Source organism: Thamnophis sirtalis, unplaced genomic scaffold, assembly GCF_051295495.1.
Source record: "Thamnophis sirtalis isolate CommonGarterSnake01/CBP01778 unplaced genomic scaffold, rThaSir2_p1.2 scaffold_10, whole genome shotgun sequence".
Classification (NCBI taxonomy): domain Eukaryota; kingdom Metazoa; phylum Chordata; class Lepidosauria; order Squamata; family Natricidae; genus Thamnophis; species Thamnophis sirtalis.
This window is the reverse complement of record NW_028261390.1, coordinates 7,595,327-7,607,753: the sequence shown is the minus strand read 5'-3', so window position 1 is coordinate 7,607,753 and position 12,427 is coordinate 7,595,327. Positions and strand designations below refer to the sequence as shown.

The 12,427-nt window shown below is 43.3% G+C and overlaps 1 protein-coding gene across 1 annotated transcript in view; it reads right to left on the bottom strand.

The window, feature by feature from the left end:
* FRAS1 (Fraser extracellular matrix complex subunit 1) overlaps positions 1–12,427 on the bottom strand; it is a 279,515-nt gene that overhangs the window by 117,143 nt on the left and 149,945 nt on the right. The window contains exon 29 of the mRNA XM_087723886.1: positions 8,203–8,353. Coding sequence (XP_087580012.1) covers positions 8,203–8,353 — 151 coding nt within the window. The remainder of the gene's footprint in view (positions 1–8,202; positions 8,354–12,427) is intronic.

Here is a 12,427-nt window from a genome sequence, read left to right as displayed (position 1 = left end):
CTGATGTTAATAGGTACTTAAAAATAAATGCATGGGGTGGCTGTAGTTCTCTGTGCCCAGGAATCCTTCCTGTAGAGAGAAAGAATTGCTTTTTGCTCCTCGGTAAGGCAGATGCTGGAATGATCCACATAAACCAATGATGGCTTTCCAACAGCTTGCAGACCGTCGGTCTCAAATCAGCTTTTTAAAGCACAGAAGTTGGGCGAATCACTGGAAATAGCACCGGCAGATTCTCATAAAGCATTGCCAGAAAGAAAACAGTTGCATCCAGGATCCCACTTAATGCTACGATCAGTCCCCAGACTGTTTTGACGGCCTCGGTCAAGGAAGAGAATGAAGACTGAATGACTGGGCCATTCCCAAGAGATCCACTCTAGGCTTATAAAACAGCTAGGAAGACTGTGGGAAGCTGCAGGATGTAAAGCGGGATTTTGATTTAAGTACAAGATACTACTACTGTCAACTTTGAAGCTGGGCTGAATGAGGCCATCTTGGAAGCTTCAGTGTTGCTAGAGTAGTGCTGAGGGATAGGAAAGGGGGAAATAGAGTTAATAAAATAGTTTTATTCGTTGCTTCTTATCCTGCCTTCAGATGCTTTGAAGAATAGTTTGATCTCTTCTTCTTTGTGGCAGCCCCTGAGATATCGAAACACTGCTCTCATGTTACCCCTAGTACTCAATTCCTGCAACTTTGCCTGCTATCTACATGAAACCTAGCATTACATAGCAAATGCTCAGTAGGTAAATATGAAGTATTTTGAATTTGAATTTGTGTTTATTTGTATGCCGCCCTTTTCCCTGGGGGGGACTCAGGGCGGCTCACAATCAAAAGGAAGGGGGAAACAGACGTTTACATATAGACAGTACATAATTAAAACGCAACATTCATACCATTCGGGCGGGTCAAAATCTTTAGCCCCAGGCCTGACGGAATAGCCAGATTCTAAGGGCTGTGCGGAAGGTCTGGAGGGTGGTGAGGGTACGAAGCTCCACGGGGAGATCGTTCCATTGGGTCGGGGCTACCACCGAGAAGGCTCTCCTCCGCGTGGTGGCCAGTCGGCATTGGCCAGCGGATGGAACTCGGAGGAGGCCTAAACGATGAGATCTAATGGGTCGTGTGGAGGTGATCGGCAGTAGGCGGTCTCTCAAGTACTCACCAAATTTCACACATCTTATCTCCCATGCCTGTTCTTAGAATACCATGAAGACAGCTAAGCTTCTATATTAAACTGTTCAAATGTCTGGTGATTGACACACAATCATATCCTTAATAGATGAAAAAAATGAAGGGCCAGATCATTAAATAAATGAATTACATTGAACTATTCCATTAAAATTGTATGCCGCTCAGTCCTTTGCACAAGAGAATGACCGTTCCAGAACTCTGAATGGTTATTTCATGAATGGCGATAAGGGCTTCATGTACTGCAATACTAGACGTATCTGGAATCAGGGCAATTAGCCTTTTCGTTTGACATTGTGGGGGAAAAAGATTCAAACAAGTCCAAGAAACTCCACCTTAATGAATGCAAATCATAATAATTGGATGTGAAGAGAAGAGAAGAGAGAAGAGAATACAGAATAGAGTAGAGTAGAGTAAATATGGAATGGAATAGACTAGAATAAAATAATATGTCAGCATTCCAAATATCATCCAAAATCAAGTCAGAGTCCAAGGCATAGCTTTCATCAACGTTCCAATTTAGTAAGAGAGACATGTTGGTACAATCTGTGGAAACCCGAATCTGAAAGCTTCCTGGGGTTTCCACCCAGTTAAAAGTTCATGATCTTGCTCCCACATCCACAAGTCCATCATATAGTCCAATCTTCCTCTGCTACGCTGGCATTTCCACCCATCTAGTTCCGGTCAGGTGCAGAGGTGCTAACCTTGGGCTTCTAGAAAGGAATGCTTTATTTTCGCAACAACACATTCTACAATTCTACTCCTTACTATTCCCTCTCCCAATTATGCAGTAGTGGGTTTCAAAAAATTTTCGAACCTACTCTGTGGGAGTGGCTTGCCGGCCATGTGTTTTCTTTCTTTCTTTCTTTCTCTCTCTTTCCTTTTGTTTCTCTGTCTCTTTTTCCTTTTTTTCTTTCATCTCTTTCACTTTTGCTTTCTTTTTTCTTTTTTCTTTTTTTCTTTCTTCCTTTCTTTCTCTTTCTCTTTTTCTCACTGTGTGAGTCTGTTTGTCTGTGTGTGTGTGTGTGTGTGTGTGCGTGTGTGTGGTGGGTTTCAAAATGTTTTGGAACCTCTTCTATAGGTGTGGCCTGCTTTCTGGTGGAACCTCTTCTAACGGGTTCAGTAGATTTGACGAACCGGTTCTACCAAACTGGTGTGAACTGGTAGGAACCACCTCTGCAATTACCCCACTAATGAAACGGCATAGTAAAATAATAAGAGAGTGTGGCAGGCCAAAGATCCTAACAGGAATATGACTGCAGGCCTGACATAATAACTTTATTGTCACTTTGAAAGTACATTAATCGGCATACATTAAAATTAAATTTCATTGCATACAGCCTCTCATAGGGCCAACCTCCAATAATTGAATCAATAATTGAATTGATGATTTCTTTCATCAGTTTCCAAATTGTCTTAACTATACCTTGAGTTTCTGCTCTTAGGTTTCCTCAACTAGGAACCAAGCCTTACCAATTGCCTGGGACCAAACCCCAATATTTATTCCTCAGACTCGGTGTTTCTTTAAACCAGGGGTAGTCAACCTTTTTATACCTACCGCCCACTTTTGTATCTCTGTTAGTAGTAAAATTTTCTAACTGCCCACCGGTTCCACAGTAATGGTGATTTTATGAAAACCTAATGAAAATTTTTAAATAATGCTATGAATTTTTTTAAAAAAGTCAATTAAATTAAAAAAAAGGAAAGCGCTTCAGTATCGGACAAAACCCCTACCGCCCACCATGAAAGACGCACCTAGATTTTCACCCTCTTTTTTGAGGGAAAAAGGTGCGTCTTATACTCTGAAAAATATGGTAAACCATACCCCAATCGAGGTACTGTCAAAAAAAGCTAACAGTAAACAGTCCAACCAAAGAGCCACCAAGACCAACATGGACACCAACGGGACAAGCCTCTAGAACGGTGATGGCTAACCTTTTTGTCATCGCGGGTTGAAAGCGAATGCACGTGTGTGCCTACACCCATAATGCAATGCCCGTGCAACACCCTGTGGCCCGCCCCCTGTACATGCACACATGCACACATGACCACTCCACACTCCCCCACGCATGTGTCCACAACACACACACTCCATGCCCTGTTTTGGGCCTAGTAGGCCTCCCTGCAGCCTCCGGGGTCCAAAAACAGGGTGCAGGGGGGGGTGAGCATCCCCCATGCTTCCCCCGTGCATGCTCACACATCTCCCGCATGTGCCCCCCCACCTCCACCCCCATGCATGGCAGAGACCCGAAAATCATCTGGCCGGCAGGAGACGCACGCATGGGTGGTGGAGCTGAGCTGTGGCCATGTCTCCCGTGCACAAAGAGAGGGCTCTGCGTGCCACCTGCGGCATACGTGTGACGGGTTTGCTATCACGGCTCTAGAACAAGAGTGTCCAACTCAAGGTCCGGGGGCCAGATCTTGCCCATAGGGTGCTTAAACCTGGCCCGTGGGGCTGCCCTAGAAACAGGGAAGGACCAGACTAGCCTCTGCTAGTAAAAATGGACATCGGGAGGGCCGTCTCCCGAGTTCTGTTTTCATTGGCAGTGGGTTGCAGCGAAAAACGGAGATCAGGAGCCTGTTTTCACTGGCAGAGTACTCGGCCAATTACAGGCGTCCCTGACACAAGTGATGTTGAGCTGGCCACACCCACCCAAGTCATGCCCACCCTGATCACACCCACCTTGGCCCCTAGAAGTCAAACACAACTCTGATGTGGCCCTCAATGAAACTGAGTTTGACACCCCTGCTCTAGAATATAAATAAGAGACCAAAACCCACTCCCTACTACCACTGATGACGTTACCTATCTGGGTAATGAAATGTCTTCAAGAAAATAACCAAGCTCAGACAGCACCAAGGACGCCTCGGAATACTATTGCATGAGTGTGCACGTTCTGAGCCGGGTTTAAGAATTGCACCATCCAGGGTTGCAAAAATGAGCAGGATACAGCAATAGCAATAGCAGTTAGACTTATATACTGCTTCATAGGGCTTTCAGCCCTCTCTAAGCGGTTTACAGAGTCAGCATATCGCCCCCAACAACAATCCGAGTCCTCATTTCACCCACCTCGGAAGGATGGAAGGCTGAGTCAACCTTGAGCCGGTGAGATTAGAACCGCTGAACTGCAGATAGCAGTCAGCTGAAGTGGCCTGCAGTACTGCACCCTAACCACTGCGCCAGCTCGGCTCTTAATATCCTCATGCTTCCCTCCTCTTTATTATTTTTATTTTACTTTTATTTTTTTTAAAAAAGTTTTATGGAGTGTCATCACAACAAAATTTTCCTCAAGTAAACTGCAGCTCTTTTTGTCACCAGTAGGGGGAGCAAGAGCACTAGAGTAGTGTTACAGTTAATGTTATAGCTCCCTCTACTGATAAAGAGAAGCATTGCTTTTTTAAAAAAAAAACAAGGAAAGGTTAAGAAATGTCACCAGATCAAGAGGCTGAGTACTTAAGGTATTTTCTTTCTTTCTTTAATTCACCTTCCTAAACAAGCAAGCAAACGAAGTTCAGAAATGTCCCACCCATCTAAAAGGTTCCGGCGGAGAACAGAAAAGGAATTTAAGCCCCATAATCTGTAATTTTTCACACCCTTGCTTTACTGAGTTTGTGTAGGTCCAAGGATATTCTCATTAATAAAAATAATCGAGGAGGGTTACGCTTTGCTTTCTTACGTGCCAACTTCAATTTTCCTTTAATTGGATTCCTTTAATTAAAGGAAATCTTTTAGATAAGATAAGCTAGCAGCCACAGAGGTATCCATTAGCAACCGTCTGCCTAGGCTTAGCATCTTTAAAAAAAAAAAAAAAGCCAAATTAAATTACCCTAGGAGAGGCCACATTTCTAGGATTCCCTCCAGGTAGATGTTTGATTCCTTTAAATGAGGTTAATTTTGTTTCCCCCATAGAGACTTTCAGCCTCTGACTGCTGGGGATTATAAAAATTGTATGGCCACTATATAAACAATACTCATTAGGAAAGGTTACGATGTTCAGTCATGATGTTTCCAGACTGATCTTGGGCAAATCTGACTTTACAAAATTGTTAAAAAGACTGATGTCTGTGTGATGTCCGTGTGGGGTGTGTGTATGTGTGTATGTATAACATTTGTGCTAATAAATAAATAAAGGGAGATTAGTATAGATCTATTTCAAGCTATTTAGCTCTCATCAGCTAGCCATACCCTTGCTGGGATAATTATTCCCCTTGGCTCAGCTGATAAGGGAGGAGAGCTTGTGGCTTAGAGGCTAATACAACTGCCTAACATGTAAAAATAGCCCAGGTTCGAATCCCAGTAAAGGTATGGCTAGCTGATGAGAGCTAAATAGCTTGAAACAGATCTATACTAGTCTCCCCTCATTTATTTATCAGCACAAATGCAACACAAAAATGGTTTCCTGCCTGGAAGGCTCCTAGGGTGGAGCTGAAAGGCAAAAGGGAAGCTGTATGCTCCCTCCCATATTTGGGCGCACGCGCACACACACGCACACACGCACACACTACAGTCTTTTTAACAATTTTGCAAAGTAAGATTTGCCATATATAAATCAGTGGTGGAATTCAAAAAAAATTGGTGGGCATGGCATGGCATGGCTTGGTGGGTATGGCAGATTTTACAGATACTGCAAATTCTCCATTCCCACACCACTCCAGGGGAAGGTTACTGTAAAATCCCCATTTCCTCCCGATCAGGAACTCAGGAGGCAGATAATATATGGGGGAAGGGCCAGTTGGGGGTTCCCCTTGCACATATGTGCTAGTCATTCCCGACTCTAGGAGGTGATCCTCATCTCTGTTTCAAAGCTGAAGAGCCAGGGTGGTCCGAAGATGTCTCCTTGGTCATGTGGCTGGCGTGACTAAACGCCGAAGGTGCACGGAACGCTGTTACCTTCCCTCCAAAGGTGGTTCCTATTTTTCTACTTGCATTTTCTACATGCTTTCAAACTGCTAGGTTGGCAGAAGCTGGGACAAGTAACGGGAGGTCACCCCGTTATGCAACGCAAGGATTCAAACTGCCGACCTTTCTGATCGACAAGCTCAGTGTCTTAGCCACCGAGTCACCGTGTCCCGATCGGCGTATTAAGGATGTTTTATTGTGCTACTTTGCACTGTGATTTTTATTTTTATTTATTACACCCACAGACTCTTTATTGGATGGTTTACGGAGGTATCGGAAAATGTGAAGAGTCTCTTCTTCTATTGCAGTGGCTATAAATAGGGCCAATTAATAAAGAGGTTGGGGCATTTTACTTTAGCACCCAACATATAACACTCTCAACTCAAATGAGGTAGGCAGAGATACAAAAAAACTATTGATGGATTTAATTGTCCTTGTCTAAAGACTTCGAAATATCTTCTGGGTATTGAACGAGCCTGAAAATGAGAGAAATTGATACGGAAGATTACACAGAAACATTTCAGCTTTCTGTGCTTCCCTAATGTTGATTTAATTTTAGGTCTGGAGAGACCGCATTATACAAATCTATCAATTTCTGGTAATTTCTGAGATGATGGGAGTAAGGTGACTTATCATCCTTCCCATCCTGAAGGAAAATTTCTGGTTTTTGTCATCAGTTTGGGGCTGAATATATTTTTGAGACGATACCACCAGAGAAATAGGACTGGCCCACGGTGCCTCTGCCAGCGAAAATGGAGCTCAGGAGCCCATTTTCACTGGCAGAGTGCTTGGGCCACCACAGGAACCCCCGACATGAGTGACATCGAGCTGACCATGCACCCTGCCCCCCCCCCCCGAGGTCAAACACAACCCTGAAGCGGCCCTCAATGAAATCGAGTTTGACACCTCTGGTCTACATTAATCTTTCTAACGCAGATTAACAAGCAGAGCGACCGCCGACAACACCTCGTCTTGACAACACAAAAGATCTTTTCAATAACACCCTTTTTAAAGCACCATGCTCTGCACACTCTGCATTTTAAGTATTCCAAGTATTTTATCAGCTGCAAACAAATATACATCAAACACCGAAGAGCTTAGCCTGTACGGAATACCATTACATCTAATGCTTGTTTTTCTAGGCCGTTCCCTGGGAGCTGCAAAGTCTGATCACGTAGCGTTAGTTTGTTTTTCTTAAATCTGGAAGACTTCTTTGTGACTTCCAATGAAAAACATGCAGACCCTGCCTGAAGAAATGTTGTTTTCCAAGGCACACAGCAACACAAGGGCACGCATATGTTTGAATATAGGTAGGAACTTTCTATCATTATAATTATAGGCAATATAGTCTTTCCAGAAAGTGCATATAGTCAAGGCAATTGGTTTTCCCAGTTGCAATGTGTGGCTATGAAAAGTTGGACCATAAGAAAGGTTGAGCGCCAAAGAATGGAGGCCTTTGAACTCTGGTGCTGGAGAAGACTCCACTGGACTGCAAGGCGATAAAACTGGTCAGTCCTAGAGGAGATCAACCTTGACTGCTCTTTAGGAGGCCAGATCCTGAAGAGGAAACTCAAATACTTTGGCCACCTAATGAGAAGGAAGGACTCCCTGGAGAAGAGCCTCATGCTGGGAAAGATTGAGTGTCTGGGGTTATGTCATCACCTTTTGCATGTCAGGGTTCCGAAGGATGCCCTAATTAAACCATGAGCCTCAAGCCAAGCTTCAAAAGAAATCCAGTTATTTATTAGGAGCAACATGTCGGCATGTACCCAAGTGAAGCCAACTCTGACCCCACAATCTAATTATGACCCTGTTTCCCCTCTCCCCCCAGGGTGTGTCATAAATCACATTTTCCAATGGAGCACTTTCGAGCTGTAGAGATCATGCCCCTCCAGCTACTGCGGGTAACCTGGGAGACAGCCTTGAGAAAGATATGCGTGGAATGTACTTTTGTTTGTGGCTGCTGTGCTGCTTCATGAGTTCCCCTTGCCTATGGCAACTCGAGAGCAGCCCAGGGATGCTTTGAGGGTTGACATTGCAATTTTCTGACAAGCAAAAGTCAAAGGGGAAGCCTTAATAACTCAAGAAGTTCCATACACACACACACACACCTCACTTACCATATTGTGGCTTGTCCTTAATGTTATAGATGATTGCAGAATCACTGGCCCCAAACATCTCGGCTTGCAGATTTTTTTTGGTGATTTGCAACATGCCTCCCTCTGGGACCCAAACAGTAGAGCTGATCACCAGGCGGGGAATGCCACTGCTCTGCAAAGAAGATCAAACACACATAATGTCGTTAAATGAAGCTATTAATGGAGAGGCGAGGTTGGAAGATAAGAATAGCCTGAGTCTTTTGAGTATTTGTGGGACAGATCTTAAGGTGACATCTTCAAACAAGGCACCTGCTGAATTTCCAAAGGGATTGAAATTTATACCATCACCCATAGACCAATGGAATGCTCTAACGGTGGCATTGGTTTCTATGAACTTGTCAGCTGCAAGAAATCAAAAGGCAGGATAGAGTTCAAAAGAACTACAATTTTATTTAATGTTACACTCTGTGGGAACTCCCCGCCCCCAAGAAAATAAAATATTTTGGGGGATATTAAAAGAGGCAGAATATTATATTTCCCCAAAGGAAATTTTTTTTAACAAAGGCAGAAAGCAGCCTCAACAGCATCCAGCAGATGCCTGAAGTCTTTAGAGATGGATATTTTGTGCCCATTAAGAAATCGGGGCAATCTATTCATAAATAAAACATCTTTAGCTCCAGTTGATGGGATTAAGGACGGTACAGGACCTTCAGGATGTAATAGAATCAACCCACTACATACATACATACATACATACATACATACATATCTGTTCTGACCCCCATCGTCCTACACCAAAGCACGCCGAGACAAAAATACTGCAAGGATTTATTAACACACAGACAGGACCTGGGCAGCAAGCCAGCACAGACAAGACGTTGGCAGCAAGCCAGCACAGACTAACCTTGGCAGCAATCCAGCCTGCCAAGCTAGCCACAAAAGTTCTCCAACTTTAGTGAATACGTTGACTCCTGCAAAGGGGCGTGTGCACAATCATTCCTTTTATAGTCTTGAGAGGAGCCTAATTATCACCAGCTGAGTGCAATTATCTCCTGTAACTGCGTAACTGTTCCTTACGCCTATTAGCTCTTCGTTGCTGGGCATCCAGGAACAACTCCCTTGGCTCCTCCCCACTGCTCCAATGCATGACGTCCGGATCACACTCCCTTGGCTCCTCCCCACTGGTCCAAGTCTCAGGCACCTCCTGGCGGCCAACCAGCCTCTCTGGTCCCTGCTCAGAGTCTGAACCTTGTCCAGGGTCCTCCACATCTTCCAGAGCCGACTCATAGGGTCCCCCGCTATCGGAGTCTGTTTGCAGCTCCAACGGCTCCTGTTGGGCCACAATACATCTGTCTCTCTCTCTCTCTCCTCATTTGCATGTGAATGCAGCTACTCAGGATCCGATACATGTAATAAAAATGCCACTTTGGGTCTTTCAAAGTCCAGCAACCTTTGAAAATATCCCAAAGGTGCTTTTTCAAATGACAGCTAGACTTTATTTTTTTCCTTTTGCTTGAAGACATTTTGCTTCTCTCTCATCCAGAAGCTTCTTCGGTTCTCCAGAAGGGAAAAACAAAGGAAGTCCATTTGCCTTTTGAAAAAAATGCACCTTTGGGACAACCATGACCTGGATGATTTGAGAATCTCCATCTACTTTGAAAATATCCATATTCCATTGTTTCGTTGTCAAACTTTGAGAGCTAGTGGTTCAGAGTTTAACTCTGTACTTTGCGACGTATTCAATCAAATTAAGCAAACTTTGGCTTAGCTGTGGACCCAATGAAGTGGTCCATGACATTTCCCAACAGCTCTTTGTGAAAGGTAACCAGAGCAAAGAGGCTATTTTAAGTTACAACTCGGTGCATATCTGCAAAACGGGGATGCAGATTAAATCCATTAAACCCCTGTCCTTGATCATTATTATTATAATTAATTTTGCTGTGCTTCTAATTGCTAAGAGGATCCTAACGAGCTCATTGGGAACATTTCTGGATGCTCTTTAAAGGCTTGGGATGGTAGGTCAATGAGCTCATTAAAGTAGATTGTTTTACTCGGCAAAAAATAGGGAACGTATTCAGGAATCGATTGTTTTTAAAAGCAAGGTTGTACAATCAGTTCACGGTTACCTTATTGTATTACGGATGAAATCAAAGAGATTTGAAATGTCTTGAACAATCAAGGAAACGTTTGTAGGGGAAAATCAGGCAGATCCGGGGTGATGGTGGAGTTAAATGTGTCATCAGCTTAGAGTTCTTACATTGCCACAAACAATATGTGGCCCGACAAAACCGCGCTCGTCAAAATAGCGGTGACAAAACCGTGTCGCTAAAGCCGCAATGTCATCACCATGACGTCATCAGCGCGGCGACAACAGCGCGGCGACAGAATGGCACTTTAAAACAGCGCGGCGGCAGAAAGCCGATTTAAATTAAGGTAAGGGTTAGGATTAGGTTTAGGGGTTTGGTTTAGGGTTATGTTTAGGTTTAGGGTTAGGTTAGGGTTAGGTTTAGGGTTAGGTTTAGGGTTAGGGTGCTGAGTGCTTCGGCAGAGAGCTGCCAGACGAAGGGGGGTCGACTTGGGAGTAAGGTCACAGGTGGACGGTGAATGGCCCCTCCCAGAGAAAATAAAAGAGGAGCGAAAGGGGAGGGGAGTTTGCAGGAGACAATTAGTTCGCTTATTCTCTGTCTCCAAGACGCCTTGCCAAGTTTTGCAGATATCGGCCTGGCAGCTCTCTGAGCCAGATAAGGTCTGTGACTGCAAGTCCTCCTTTGAAATACTTTGCTGGATGTGAATGAACAGAATTCACAGGAAATAAAATAAAAGGGTTAAAAAAGCAATACAAGTAGGAGTTAAAGGTTGTCCCATTTTTCAAGCAAGGATACATTTACTTCACACTAGAGTGTCCTCAGAAAAATTCCAAGCTGGTAGTTGCCTAACTCCAACTACAAGTAAAAGCTGCAGGGGGGTATCTGTCAATTTAAAAAGTAATATCCCTATCACAGCATCAGTTTTCAGCTGAGAATAATAATATTCATGCAGCTCAGTTAAAGCTACCACAACTGAACTGTAAAAGAACCAAGTGACCACTAGATGGCCACAGAGAGATACAAAAAAATTGCTAATTCTTTTCTGCCACCTAGGGGTTTTTCAGAATGTCACAGGTCAGATACAACCCTACCTAAAAACCACATTTTTTGATAACAGTCAGAGGTGATATTCAGCCAGTTCAGACCGGTTCGGGCGAACCAGTAGCTCCCGCCCACCTGCCATCATGTCCTTTATTTCCTGCTTTCTAGCTCATCTCAATCTTAATTAATAGTCCCATGGAAATTTCTTTGAAAATCTTAGCCTTTTGCAAAATACAGGTTCTGGGAATTTATGCAATGTTGCGTCCTTCATTTCATCTTCTGTAATTGGCTTGTTAAGCAATTCCTTTTGTTGATCTGTAAATTTCATAATCTAGTGTTGTATCCAAATATTCTATAACAGTGGTGGGATTCAGCCAGTGCGCACCTATGCGGGAGAAACGGTTGTTAACTTTCTAAGCAGTTCGAAGAACCGGTTGTTGGAAAAAATCTTTTGTTTCTTTCCACTTTACGGGGTTAATCTTGTAAGGAAGGCAGGAAGGATGTTGTTTCTAGCCTCATCTTTATTGCCCTGCTTACAGAAACTGCCTCTCCGGTTAACCCTTATTACATTGTAACAGCTAAGGCGAAGCGCCCATTGATGTGAGTGATGTTGAGTTGGCCACGCCCACCCAGTCACATGACCACTGAGCCACGCCCATCCAGGGTAGAGATCCAGTTATTAAATTATTTGAATCCCACCACTGCTCTATAATCTTTTACAAACTTGGCATCTGTTTTCCATATAGTTGAGAATAGTATTTAACAAACTGATTTACCATCTCTTCTGAAGCTGAAATACAATTCTTTCTGTTGAAGTGATAGTTGTATATTTATTTATTTGGCATTTTAATGTGTTTTATTGTGAACCATTCAGAAAATTTTGAATATTGGGTGGTTTATTTTTAAAAAAATAAAAATAAACACCTAGTTGATAGGCCAACAATTTGTGTGGCTCATTATTTTTCTCGAAATACTTCTGCTTAAGAAAATTCATCTTCTTCTAAGATTCATTTACTTCCAAATGATATGATAATGATAATGAATTGTCTTAATTTTTGTTTCTTTATTCAGCATTAGATTCTGTTTGAGTTTTGACTCCAGCTGCTTCAACTCTATAC